General features: G+C 42.2%; 1 protein-coding gene across 1 annotated transcript in view; it reads left to right on the plus strand.

The window, feature by feature from the left end:
- The window catches only part of STXBP2 (syntaxin binding protein 2), an 84,316-nt gene that overhangs the window by 23,214 nt on the left and 46,723 nt on the right, over positions 1–14,379 (plus strand). Inside the window, exon 4 of the mRNA XM_077469979.1 lies at positions 2,111–2,187. Coding sequence (XP_077326105.1) covers positions 2,111–2,187 — 77 coding nt within the window. The remainder of the gene's footprint in view (positions 1–2,110; positions 2,188–14,379) is intronic.

Below are 14,379 nucleotides of genomic sequence, written 5' to 3' on the forward strand. Positions count from 1 at the left end.
AAGTTTGTAATTGCCCATGATGGGGCCCCGATACCAAATGCACAAGGCTTTAAATCCTTAACTTTGCTAAGTCCTAACATGACAACCACAGTTTCTTGAGAAAATGGAAGAAATGGTAAAATATTGTGGCTACATCGTTGCAATACATGCACGTTTTACCCACTTAATTTTTATTTTTTTAAGGTTTTGTAAGGACAGAAAAATATCCCTACCAGATGTGCACTTAACCTCAGTCTTGTGGGCTGACAATATACAACACTTTGTGAACTTGAGTGTTGTCAACCCTGCTCACTTGTCTTTAAACTACTCAAGCTCTCCCACGGTCATCATCTTTGCAATATAAACTGTTCTCCTTCAATAGTAAAAGATGAGACTTAGGAGGGCTAATTAGGTTAATTGATTTAACACAGAAGGAGTGCAAAGGACACAGGACAGCTAAATTGCTCAATTAACAGGTAGTTTTCTGCACATACATTGAGAGGAAAAAGTATTTGATCCCCTGCTGATTTTGTATGTTTATAGACTGATCGTTTCTATCTATCTCACAATTTTAATGGTAGGTTTATTTTAACAGTTAGAGACAGAATAACAAAAATATCCAGAAAAACACATTTCAAAAAAAAGTTATTGATTTGCATTTTAATAAGTGAAATAAGTATTTGACCCCTTCACAAAACTTGACTTAGTACTTGGTGGCAAAACCGTTGTTGGCAATCAGAGATCAGACGTTTTTTAGTTGGCCACCAGGTTTGCACACCTCAGGAGGGATTTTGTCCCACTCCTCTTTGCAGATTCTTTCCAAGTCATTAATGTTTCGAGGCTGACGTTTGCTAATTCGAACCTTTAGCGCTCTCCACATATTTTCTATTGGATTAAGGTCTGGAGACTGGCTAGGCCACTCCAGGACCTTAATGTGCTGCTTCTTGAGCCACTCCTTTGTTGCCTTGGTCGTGTATTTTGGGTCATTGTCATGCTGGCATACCCATCCAGGACCCATTTTCAATGCCCTGGCCGAGAGGAAGTTCTCACCCAAGATTTGACGGTACATGGCCCCATCCATCGTCCCTTTGATGGAGTGAAGTTGTCCCGTCCCCTTTAACAGAAAAACACCCCCAAAGTATAGTGTTTCCACCTCCATTTTTGACGGTGGAGATGTTTCCCTCCAATTGCGGCGAGTTGGGGTTAATGCCAAAGGGCTTTTTTTTTATTTTATTTTATTTTTTTGGTCTTATCTGACCACAGCACTTTCACCCAGTTAATTCAGATGTTCATTAGCAAACTTTAGATGGGCCTATACATTTGCTTTCTTGATCAGGGGACCTTGCTGGTGCTGCAGGATTTCAGTCTTTCACGGCTTAGTGTAGGTCTACAATCCTGTCCCTGACATCCTTTGGACAGCTCTTTGGTCTAGGCCATGGTGAAGAAATTGGAATCTGATTTGCTTCTGCGGTCAGGTGCCTTTTTATACAGGTAACAAGCTGAGATTAGGAGCACTCCCTTTAAGGATCAGTACACACTGCTGCAATGCCAGACGTTGCATTTGATTCACACCACATTACTGTGCAGATCATATGCAATGTCTGTTTGATCTGAGGGTGTCATTAACTTTGTACTGATGCCTGCAGCGGTCACCCCCGTAACCCACACCCCCCCCCCCCCCCCCAATTCTGACTGCATTGCTGGTTTGAAATCGTGCTCCTAATCTCAGTCCTGCCTGTAAAGAAGACACATGGGAGCCAGGAATCTTGCTGATTGAAATACTTATTTCACTCATTAAAATGCAAATCAATTTATAACTCCTTTTTGAAATGCGTTTTTCTGGATTTTTTTTGTTATTCAGTCTCTCGCTGTTAAACTAAACCTACCATTAAAATTATAGACCGATCATGTCTATCAGTGGGCAAACCATACAAATTCAACAGGGGATCAAATACATTTTTCCCTCACTGTAGCAAATAGACCAAAATGCTTTCAATTTATGTTTTTAACAGAGCAAAGGATAACAAATTTGAGAAAGAAGTGGTGCATTGTTAGGGATTGCATACACTTTCATTTATTGAATTGGGAGAGAATAGTGTCACATGTATCCTTGTTTCTTTCCTGTATGCAGTTGTGGAAGATGTTAATAAGAGAAGAGAGCCCATTCCGAGCCTGGAAGCCATTTATCTCATCACTCCTAGTGAGAAGGTAATTATTTTCCTGAGTGTATTTATGTGTTTCTTTTATTAGGAATATTTAAAAAACCTAAGCTAACCTTTTAATTAAAAAAAATAATAAACGCACATATTATTGCAGGTAAAAAAAAAAAAACATTTTATTTTTTAAAATAGGAGCATGTAAAGTATTACACCTGCAATCCGGCTCCTGTACACACTACGTACAAATCTGTTACCCGTAGCTGTACACAGCTATCAATTTCAGATCTGAAAATGAACTACAAGAATGCTGATCATCACACTTGCAGTTTGTTTAAATTACAAGTCCATTTGCCACTGTTAAAGATGGGACTTGTATTTTCTTCATTTATAGATTGGCGTTTTCAAAATGTGGGAGTAGATGCGGGGAGAAGAATCCCTGCCCGCTATCATGCTGGTTGGGGGGATATGGGTGGACTAGAACCTAAATACGGGTTCAACATGTTCTAAAAGGTGGACTTTGCTTTGATATTTGGCCTGTATACTTTTATTTTTTATTTTTTTTTATCTGCACAGGATTTGAATATTAACACACATGCACAAACACATAAATATATTACATATTTAATTCTTTGCCTTACTAGACATTTCTGTGAGGCTTTAGAAAGCCGGTCCAAAAAAAATAAAAATTGCTGTGCTGAAGGCATGTAAACTATCTCTTCAGTCCCCTTTCACCAGTTCAAGCCATAGTAATAGCCATAATAAGCAAAGTATTACTAATAGGTTTCACAACTTAGTTCTGAGAAAACCTGGTATTAACAGAAGTTATCTGGACACAGGAGATGACACGGATATGGCTCCTTTTGCTCAATCTCTCGTGTGCATGTTGAATATTTTTAACAAAAATTTACAACGCCCGTTCAAAAATATGTGGTTTACTCAGTCTAACCTCTGAATAGCCTCAAATCTCAAATTCTCCCTGTCTGGAAAAAAAATAACAACTGAAATGTATGTTTCAGGACAGCAGCTTAAAAGGTGAGATGGAAGGAAAAAAATGACACACCATGTGTATATCATAAAAACTGGAACTCCTATATTTTATATAGATGCATTACACACAGAGTGATTTATATTTCAAGCATTTCTTTCTTTTAATTTTGATGGTTATGGCTTACAGCCAGTGAAATCCCCGAAATTCAGTATCTCAGAAAATTAGAATATTACATAAGACCAATAAAAAAACAGCATTTTTAATATAGAAATGTTGGCTTACTGAAAAGTATATCTTTGTACTGTAAAGTATGCACTCAATACTTGGTTGGGGCTCCTTTTGCATGAATTACTGCATCAATGTGGTGTGGCATGTAGGCGATCAGCCTGTGGCACTGCTGAGGTGTTATGGAAGCCCAGGTTACTTTGATAGCAGCCTTCAGCTCATCTACATTGTTGGGTCTGGTGTCTCTCATCTTCCTTTTGACAATACCCCACAAATTTTCTATGGGGTTTGGGTCAGGCGAGTTTTCTGGCCAATCTGTTGGGAAATCTGTTTCCTCTTCCCCCCCCCCCCCCCCCTTATAATTAATAAATGTTAAATTTTAAAGCTCTTTTGGCCCTACTTCTCCTGTGGATCCCAGGAGTGCACTCTGTATTCCTGTAACTCGTATTCAGCCGACAGCGGGCTAAAGCCTGCAGACCAATGCTGCATCCACCTAGGTGAGTATGTGTGTTTTAGTTCCGCACTTCCCTTATATGTGTATATCAGAAAAATAACATGACTAATACCTAACATGGTAGAAGAAATTGGGGTATCCCCGCGCTATCATACAGAACATAAACTAACACTAAGGGCAGGTTGCAGCAGACCACCGACGGAGGTATAAGCCCTACCACCAAAAAATTGCTTGTAAAAATCAAATAAATGGTGTTGCGCTACCTTAAAATAAATTAAACTAAAGTGCTAGTGCATGAAATTTGGATTAAATAGTAACCCCTAGCAGATTTTTCCCTAAGGTAAACAGTTACATAAAAGTGCAAAGAAGTATAATCCAGAAATGCAAAAAACGAATTATACAAAAACATGCGATGAGTGAATAAAGTGTCAGGTGCTTAAACCACATCAAAAAGGATAGTAAAGTGTCCAGTGCTTAGATATTCATATATCCAAAATCGCATATGTCAGTGCTCGACAAAACCCGGTCGCCAGGTCGCATTGGCGACTAGAATCAGCGACCTTGCGCCTGGGGCAGCATAGCTGGGGATATCCCGTCTCCGTGGACCCCCCCCCCCGCGCGATCGCGTCGGGCCGCGCCGCAGGCGGCCGGTAATTGAGCCCCCGGCTTTGAGGCCTTCTGTGATCCTATGGTTCCTTCTGGAATCTGGCGCCCTCTTGTGGTGGCCGTTGGAATTACAACCAACAATGCTAATGAGCCAGTCTTTCTCCATCCCTTTACTTAGAACCCCTAAACAAAACAAAAAAATATATATTATATTAATATATATATATATATATATATATATATATATATATATATATATATATATATATATATATATATATATATATATATATATATATATATATATATATATATATATATATATATATATATATATATATATATATATATATAATTTTTTTTTTTTTTTTTTTTTTTTTTTTTTATATATATATATATATATATATAAAATATTTTTTTTTTTTTTAGTATTTATTCTAACACCCTAGAGAGTAAAATGGTGGTCGTTGCAATACTGTCTGTCACACCATATTTGCACAGCGGACTTACAAGCGCACTTTTTTTGGGGAAAAATTTTTTATTTAATAAAAAAAAAAAGACAACAGTAAAGTTAGCCCAATTTTTTTTTTTTTATATTGTGAAAGATAATGTTACGCCGAGTAAATCGATACCCAACATGTCACGCTTCAAAATTGCGCCCGCTCATGGAATGGCGACAAACTTTTACCCTTTAAAATCTCCATAGGCAACGTTTAAAAAATTCTTCAGGTTGCACGTTTTGAGTTACAGAGGAGGTCTGGGGCTAGAATTATTGCTCTTACTCTACCGATCGCAGCGATACCTCACATGTGTGGTTTGAACACCGCTTTCATATATGCGTTCGCTTCTGCACGCAAGCTTGGCAAGACAGGGCGCATTTAAAACAATTTTTTTTTCTTATTTTAACTTTTATTTTTATTTTTTTCACTGTTCTTTAAAAAAAAAAAAAATAAATGTGTGTCACTTTTATTCCTATTACAAGGAATGTAAAAATCCCTTGTAATAGAAAAAAGCATGACAGGTCCTCTTTTATATATGAGATCTGGGGTCAGAGAGACCTCACATCTCATATTTACACTAAAATGCAATTTAAAAATGTCCCTCTAAGAGCTATGGGCAATGACTTGGAGACAGGTGGGGGGCTGGGGGCTATCTTCCCCTCACTCGTCTCCATGTCAGGCCAGGGACAGGTCCGGATCGCCGTCACGGACCTGGCTCCTAACTTTTTTAGCTGGCTCCTAGATTCCAAGCAAATTTGTCAACCCCTGGCATATGTGAAAAACAAACCTCCAATTAGTGCGATAATAAAGTGCAATCAAATTCCTCATAGGTAAAACAAAATCAAGCACAGTAAATGAACAAATATATCAATACTGACATAAGTGTGAATCACACAGTGCAAATACAGCAAATGAAATTGAGTCTCTATGTAAACATAAAGTGACACGTGGCTCATTAAGTGCTTCTCCAAATAAAGAGTGCCAGAAACAGTAAATGTAACTCTTGTGCCTCTTCAGTTCTCAATGCACACCAGGTGGAGTGGCCCCTTACCTTACTGCTGTAAGGTAAACAGCAGAGCAGTAAAATGGCAGGCAATCCAGGGATTGTATCCCTACTCCTGGGAGATTAGTATTGTCCCCACGGCTGATGTTGATAACTCAATATTTACGTCAAGGTCTCATAGGGAAAAGAGAGGTAGGCTCCAATGGTGAAGTACGTATAAACTTTTATTAATTTAAAAAGATATTGAAAAGGTACTCACAGACATAAAACAGACAGCTTGCATATCAAACAAACGAGCGTTCCGCTCGTAACACGGACGTCATTTCCGGTGTCCTAGTTCCTCCTATTCCAACGCGTATCGCCACCTATCACGTGACTTCATCAGGCAAATTGACAGGCGTTTCCCTTTTTAACTTATGGTTTATCCTTCCTGCCTGACTTAAACGGTAACTTCAGCCCTCACTAGATATATTTTTTTAATCTCTGCTTACCTGATGCTGGGTTGTCCTCAGTTGGGATACTTGATGTCCACCCAGTGGATCCTGAGTTCTCCTGAGATCCACTTCTCACTTTTGGTCCAGCATTGCCATTTTATTCTGTGACATGATTGGAAGACGGCTGTTTCTGCTGGGTTCAGACAACTGCCTCCTGATGATGCACCCTTAGGCACTCCCTCCTTCTCCTTTAATGAATGGAAGACTATACCTCCTGGGATATGTTACTTTCAATTCCCAGGTGGCACCAGGAGCGCTGCTCATCTTTCTCGCTTAAGAGAGGAGGGGGGAGAGCTGGTTTGGGAACCTGTACACTAGGGAAATTAACAAAAAAATAAAGGGATATTTATGTAGATTAGTGTCGGTGAGAAGGAGAATTTCTCTTTCGTTCATTGACGGACACAGCATCTTCATCTTTAAACTGCTTTCTTTTTTATTATATTTTCCTTTCTTTCCATACATATAAATACAGCACCTCTCCAAAGGCTCATACAATTTAAACAGAGAAATACAGAAAAAGAAACATTTTACCAAACCATTTTTGCCTCCCCTATCAGTTGGCAGAACCGGGAAAATCCTCTATAACTTGGTGTAAACCCATTGCTCTTTGCCCATCCTCCTTCAACCGATGCTGGGAGCAATTTGTTATGAAGCATATCAGGAGATGATCCCTTGAACAGGGGTGGCAAACCAAAGTTTATGTGCTACGCCTATCGTGTTTCCTTTCCCCCGGTTAGTGCCACTTCCCTCTTTATAACCCTCCCTCCCCGTTAGCCCCTCCCACCTTCCCGTGCATCTTAAACTTTCCAATATATCACCTTATTCGTTGTTTGTTTCAATAGAGATAGTGTATATTCATTTCCTACTCTCTATCACCTATCCTCACCATGTCCCACTTTACATCTCGCTCCTCGCACTTTCAAAATAGTCTACCTTCACCTCCTATAATGGGCACCCCATTTTATCCAGCCATGGCTTCCACATTTTTAAGAATCTATCCAATGTCTTCCGCCTTATAAATACCACTTTTTCCCTCCATACATTAGCATCCATCACCCTCCCCCATTCTTCTATTGTGGGGGGCCTTACGGATTGCCAATTTTGAGCGATTATCTTTATTGCTTGAAATAGGCCTCTTATTACAGCAATCTTGATATTTTTAGATATGCTGTTATCCTCTATTTTGCCCAGCAGACATAATGTGGCATCCATCTCCAACTTGGTCCCAAAGGTCCTATTAATTTCCTCTAGTATGTCATTCCAGTACCTAAATAGTTTTGGACACCTCCACATCAGGTGACCCAAATTCCCTATTCCATGACATCATGGGCATTTATCATATACTCTATATCCATATCGGAAAAGTTTCTTTGGTGTATAGTAAGCCCTATGTATCAAAGATAAATGTGACATTCTTTGTGAGGGGGATACTGACACTTGGGAGCTCATTTCCATTATCCTTTTCCATTGTTCTTCAGTGATTTTTTTTTTTTTTCTTCTCCCAAATCTTCCTCCCATCTACTTTTATTTTTAGCCAATCTTTCACCATTAATTATTTTCCCACTTATTTGTTCATATATCTCAGATATCACACTTGCACAGTACCGCCCAGGGGGCGGTCCTACTGGCTATAACCCCTAACACTGTATCCAGCAGCTCAGTTTTTTCCTGCCTAGTGTAGAAGGGTTGGCTTCTGGTCGGACCATTGGTCATGGGAATTTTTTTCTTTTTTCTGCACTTTTGATTCCTGTGATCTACAATCAACAGCCGGGCTGGGTGGCAGGCTGGATTATATAGATCCTGGTAGTCTTCCCAGCCTGGCCATCATGCGTGAGCAGGCCCTAGCTACACACTGGGTCAGCCACGACATGCCCCATCTGATCCAGGGATTTCCAGTGAGCTATATGCTTCGGGGCGCACATATGACCGAGCTACTGCTGTCTGTGTCAGTGTGCCATAGCCGATGGCCACCCCATACTGCACGGGTGATGGGTCTGTCTTTTCATTTAACGGTGATCACAAGGGATGCCAGCCTGACTAGTTGTGGGGGGGAGGAGGGGGGTTTGGTGCGTACAGTCAGCCCAGGGTCGCTGGACCCAGGAAGAATCATGGGCAATCAGGCGATGCCTCTCCACATGGTCAGAGAGGCTGCAGGGACATCCAGTCAGGATGCAGTCTGACAACGCTACAGCAGTGGCGTATGTCAACCATCAAGGAGGAACAAGGCGCTCGGCTGCAGCACTGGAGGCCACTCACATCCTGCGGTGCGCAGAGCGATGCGTGCCGGCTCTCTCGCCCGTGTACATTCCGGGCATAGAAAACTGACAAGCAGACTACCTAAGTCGTCAGATGCTGGACCAAGGGGAATGGTCGCTACATCCAGATGTATTTCAGCTCCTTTGCCAGATGTGGATCTCCTGGCTTCTCGATTTAATCGAAAGGTACAGAGGTTTGTGGCCAGGTCAAAGGTTCCCTGGGCAAACGTGGCAGATGCGTTGGTGGCTCCATGGGGGCATTATCGGCTCATTTATGCTTTTCCCCCACTCAAACTTCTACCACGTCTGCTTCGCAGAGTGGAGGCTGAGGGGATTCCAGTAATTCTGATTGCCCCAGATTGGCCTCGGCATCCGTGGTACGTCAACATGGTAAGAATGGTGGCGGATGTTCCTTGGCGACTGCCGAAGCGGAGGACCTTCTGTCGCAAGGTCCAATACTCCCTGCTTTACCGTCACTGGCTTTAACGGCATGGCTGTTTGAAAGCCAGGTGCTAAGGGACGAGGTCTGTCGGATTTGTTAATATCCACTATGCTGAGGGCACGGAAGTCATCTTCTCTGAAGATTTAGCATCGTACGTGGAAGGCCTATATCTCCATCTCGATGTCCAGCATCCTGCTGTTTTTGCAGTGAGGAGTGTATCAAAAATTTGCCTTAAGCACCATTAAGGGGCAGATATCAGTTTTGGCTGTCTTTTTTTTTTTTTTTTCAGCAACATATGGCCCCTCCGTCATGTGGCCCCTCCAGTTCGACCACAGCTACCTCTGTGGGATTTGAATCTGGTGCTCTGTGCTTCAGAAACCGCCATTTGAAAATATTAGGGAGATTCCCTTATTGACACTCAGAGTAGTCATTCTAGTTTCTGCCAAAGGTTGTTTCGGCCTTTCATCTAAATGAGGATATTGTGCTTGTGTCCATGCCCGTCACACCCCAAAGAGGTGGCTTTGCATTCCTTGAACCTGGTCTGGGCTCAGCAGGTGTATCTGTCTGCTACGGCTCCTTTTCGGAGGTCGGACTCGCTGTTTGTTTGTATTGGTGGCTGGTCTGAAGAAGGGACTGGCGGTCTCATCGGCCACCATGTCTTGGTGGTTCAGACAGATTGTGGTTCAGGCTTATGCCATAAGGAGGCGGGCGCCACCCTTTCCTTTCACGGCACATTCTATCAGGGCAGTTGTGCCCCTTGGGCTTTCCGACATCAAGCGTCTTTCCCAGGTGTGTAAGGCCGCAAACTGATTGTCTGTTCACACTTTTACAAAATTTTACAAGGTTGATGTGAGCGCATCTTCGGATGCTTGCTTCAGCCATAAGGTTTTGCAGGCGGCTGTTTAAGGTTGCAACTCCTCTGTTTGTTATGGGTGGAGTTATGTTCTTGCTGTTCCCACCCCTCGTTTCTTTGACACTGCTTCGGACCATCCCTAACATCAAGATGAAGATACTGGGGGATATTTACTAATGGAAAATCTACTTTGCACTGCAAGTGCAATTGAAAGCACACTTGGAAGTGCAGTGGCTGTAGATCTGTGGGGAAGATCTGAAATGAGGGGAAGCTCTGCTGATTTTATCATCCAAACGTGCAAGCTAAATGCTGTTTATTTTCCTTGCATGACCCCTTCATATCTACAGCGACTGCACTTGCAAGTGCACTTTCAATTGCACGTGCAGTGCAAAGTGGATTTGCCTTTTGTAAATAACCCCCACTGCGTCCGTCAATGAACGAAAGAGAGAAAATACTCGCCATAAAATCTTTTTCTCTGAAGTTCTTTGACGGACACAGCACACTCCCCTCCTGTTTTATGTTTTGTACTGCTTTTGATGAACTGAGCTGCTGGATGAAGTATGATGGGTTATAGCCAGTAGGACCGCCCCCTAGGCGGTACTATGCAAGTGTTGCTGTTTTTAACACTTTCTGCCTAGTCCTCTCTTAAAGGAGCGATATAACCCTAAGGTCAAGATGAAGATGCTGTGTCCATCAATGAACTTCAGAGAAAAGGATTTTATGGGGAGTACAAAAATCCTATTTTTTCAGGATGAAGATCTGCTTTAGGTCCAAACAAGGAACAGTATACATGGCAGAAGTCAATAACTCACAATAAAGTCATCATTCAGACTGGTGGCCTAGTGCAGATATGTTTTCTGTGTCGACATGGTGTGTTGCATTGAAGTGATTTAGGTAATGGCTGTTTTCACTCTGAGATGGTATAAAGTGGTAAATCTTTTGAAACACAAATCGGCATTTGTCTGAGGTGGTGCCACTGCACTGTGGATAAAGTTTGTGTTCTTGTGGTATTGACCCGGACCAGTTTGACTAGTTTACCTTCTGCTCTCAGTCTGGCTAGAAGAACAGGAACATCACATAGTAATTCTGCTCCTGAAGAATGTCACCCCTCTTCTACTACCTCTGCTGTGTCACAAAAAATTACTAATGCAGATATTTCTAAGGAAATTACCAGGATATAGACTAAATCCTGTCATGCAACGTTGAACTTTGCACTGATACGAGTTTGAGAAGCAGCTGAATGAGCATGCAGATCTAATCTCCCAGCAGGAAACAAAAAAACAAAAAAAAATTTGAAATTTAAGCCTCATCTGGGACCCAGCTAAAACCCTACCTGGATCCTCCCATTCTGAATGAAACTGGAACTGCTTTTAATGCTGTCTTTTTTTGCACATATTAAAATGTGGGTGAAGGAAAACGTGTATAGCTGTGTGACAAATCCAGTGTAACATCAGCCTGAAGACTGTATAAGTTAAATATAAATGAAGCCATGTGCTGGTTATAGGTCATCTTTGATCAAATTTACTAGTGGTGCACCGGAATGAAAATTCTTGACCAAAACTGAAAATTCAGGATGCTCTTGGCAGAAAGCCGAAACCAAAATTGGACAATTTTTATAAAATCTATATTTTGTATATATAATTTTATTCTATTTGAATTTATAATTAATATCATGCATTTAAATGAATATGAATTTATTTTCAGCCATTATCGGCACTTTTTTTTTTTTTTTTTCTCAAGTCGTCTTCCAGGGCAGCATCTGAGACAGAGGTTCTTCCTACAGGAGACACAATGTCCACCATTATAAAAAGATTGCCCCTATCTGCATGCCCCAGTTCTTGTTTCTGCCGGGCCAACAGGATCAACTCAGTTTACTATTTTCTTCCAGTCCCTGTGCTAAGTCTTCTCCAGTTGCCTCTGAGGGGGTCAGGCAACTTAGGCCAGGGCTCCCAGGGACCCTCCAGGGCCCACAACAGCCCTTAAGTTTGCCCCCCCCCCCCAAAGGGGGGGGGGGGGGGTAAGCAACCATTTCTGATAAAGATATATCTTAGGACTCCCTGCAACTCCACTTCCAGTACTGTTATGCAGCAGGAGGCAATCTGGGCTGGTGGGGCTTTTTTTTGGGCCTGCCATTTTGAGCTCTTCTCCCTCACCGAGTGTTCAGAAAGATGTAGCGAGATGACGCCGAGCACATCACTTCCGGTGATGCACTTCCGGTCCTGCGGGGCCACAGGAATCATCTTTTTGGTGGATATCTGTACATGGAGGGGGACAGGAAAACCAGGTAAGCGGCATTTCCAGTCGTGGACGACAATCTGGACACGTTGGATGTAGTCGCGAGCAGAAGTGTAATAACGGTAATTAAGGGGCGCTCTAGAATAATCTATATGTGAAAGATTAATCAACCAATATCAATAACAAAGTGGCATTGGTAAGAAGTAATTAGAGCAATAATCTAATCAACATATACAAAAAAATATAATATCCATAAATAAAATATGCTGAAAATTGGTGAACCACCAATCATAAGGTAAAGTCCCAATAACGTGTCTCTACATTGAAAAATTCTGCAGATCCAAGTGTAGAAACAAATAATATAATTGTGATATAGCGGCAAATCCGAAAGGCTTGCGACTCCCTCCACCAAACATGCAACAATACACCAGTTGTGAAGATGTAAGTCCAAGCTGCTTACCAGATTCGTTTGACCACTTTAATTAAAAAGTAAGTCAAAAAGCGCCTATACAGGTAATGCCTGCTCGTATGGAAATGACAATGGATGATACGTCCCCCCTTCACAGACTCAGGCGGTAGATATGAAAAAATAATACAAAAGGATCCATGGCATAATACTGACTTTAATAAAAAAAAAAAGTAAGTATATAAAAACAGACAGCCAAATGGCTCCTTACGTGGTTGTGTGCCTGACCAGGCACTGGGGCTGCTCGCCTTGACTGAAAAACTCACTCTCCGACCGGACGAAAAAAGTCCTTCCGCATTCGCTATTGGCTTGCGTTCCAGGCCTTCAGACCGACAAACCAGAGGGCCGGAAGTGGCGTCGAAAAGCGTGACCAGGTACCGCTCCTAAGCAGAAGTTTGTGTCCACCCTTACTTCTATTAGGGCAGCTGGGGGTGGAGCCAAAGCAGGGGCATCAAAGAGCATCTGACAGTAGGCTGAGTTGGCTAACCATGTCGGAAGCTGGATCACCATGCCCTGCAGATCCTGTAAGCCAGGAAAGCTCCAAGGTAAGCCAGAGCATGCACAGGTCACCTCTGCACTTAGTAACCACTATTACTAGGCTATATAGTGGTATGCAGCGCATCTGCATCCTTCTCACTCTGGGTACTTTTCACTACAGACAAAAGCCTCAGAAGAGAAAAAGTCTAGGTCCTGCAGCAAAACATGTGCTTCATGCGGACACAAATTAGCGGCAGATTGGATGAAACTGCTATGCAAAAAGTCTTAAACTGGTGGCAAAAGAATCACAGGGGTGCTTTAAAGAACTCAAGTCAACTTTAAAAAAAAAAAAAGAAATGTGGGACACATTTAACCCCTTGCGCACAGCAATAAAAAATAAAAAAAATGCAAACCACCTACCAAAGAAGCGTTTGGCAGTCAACCGCCCACCAGTCGGGCAGCCACCCCGTCCACTAGTAGAGATCAGCCTGACAAATCTGACCAAAAAAAAATCGTCGGCAACCTTGTCCTCTGACTCCAACATAGGCTTATGTTCGGACTCGGAGGATGAAGAGGAAGACTCTCAAAGTTTACTCTTCCCATCAGAGGACACACAGGAACTACTGAGGGCAATTGCGGATACACTAGGAATAAAAGAACAAAAGCCAGAGCTGTCATTACACAAACCGTACAAAGGCCTACAGCCCAAAAGGCCTAGGGCATTTCCTGTACACCAAACCTTAAAAAATATTAAGAAGGAATGGGAAGAACCCAAGAAAATACTTTTCACACCCTTCGCAAAAACCAGGTACCCATTTGCTGAAGAAGACAAGCAATCATGGGCTAAATGCCCTAAGGTAGACGCATCACGGCATACCACGCAGGATGGCAAAAAAGTCGGACCTCTCATTTGAAGACTCCAGCACACTAAAAAATCCCATGGATAAAAAAAAGCAGAATCACTACTAAAAAGAGCATGGAAAGCAGGGGCAGCAAACCTCAACCCTGCCATTGCATCCACATGCACAGCAAGAATCTTGCTGCTTTGGCTAAACCAACTGCAAGAACTCCTAGAAGGAGCTGCCCCCAGAGAACACATACTAAAAACCATGCCCACCCTGATGCAGGCATCGGCTTTTCATAGCAGATGCATCAGTCGAGGCAGTTAACATTGCATCAAGGACAACGACCTTGATAAACTCAGCCAGGTGGGCACTATGACTTAGAGTGAACAGGGGATGGC

The sequence above is a fragment of the Lithobates pipiens genome, unplaced genomic scaffold, assembly GCF_037356315.1.
Source record: "Lithobates pipiens isolate NorthernLeopardFrog02 unplaced genomic scaffold, aLitPip1_a1.2 Scaffold_8, whole genome shotgun sequence".
Lineage (NCBI taxonomy): Eukaryota > Metazoa > Chordata > Amphibia > Anura > Ranidae > Lithobates > Lithobates pipiens.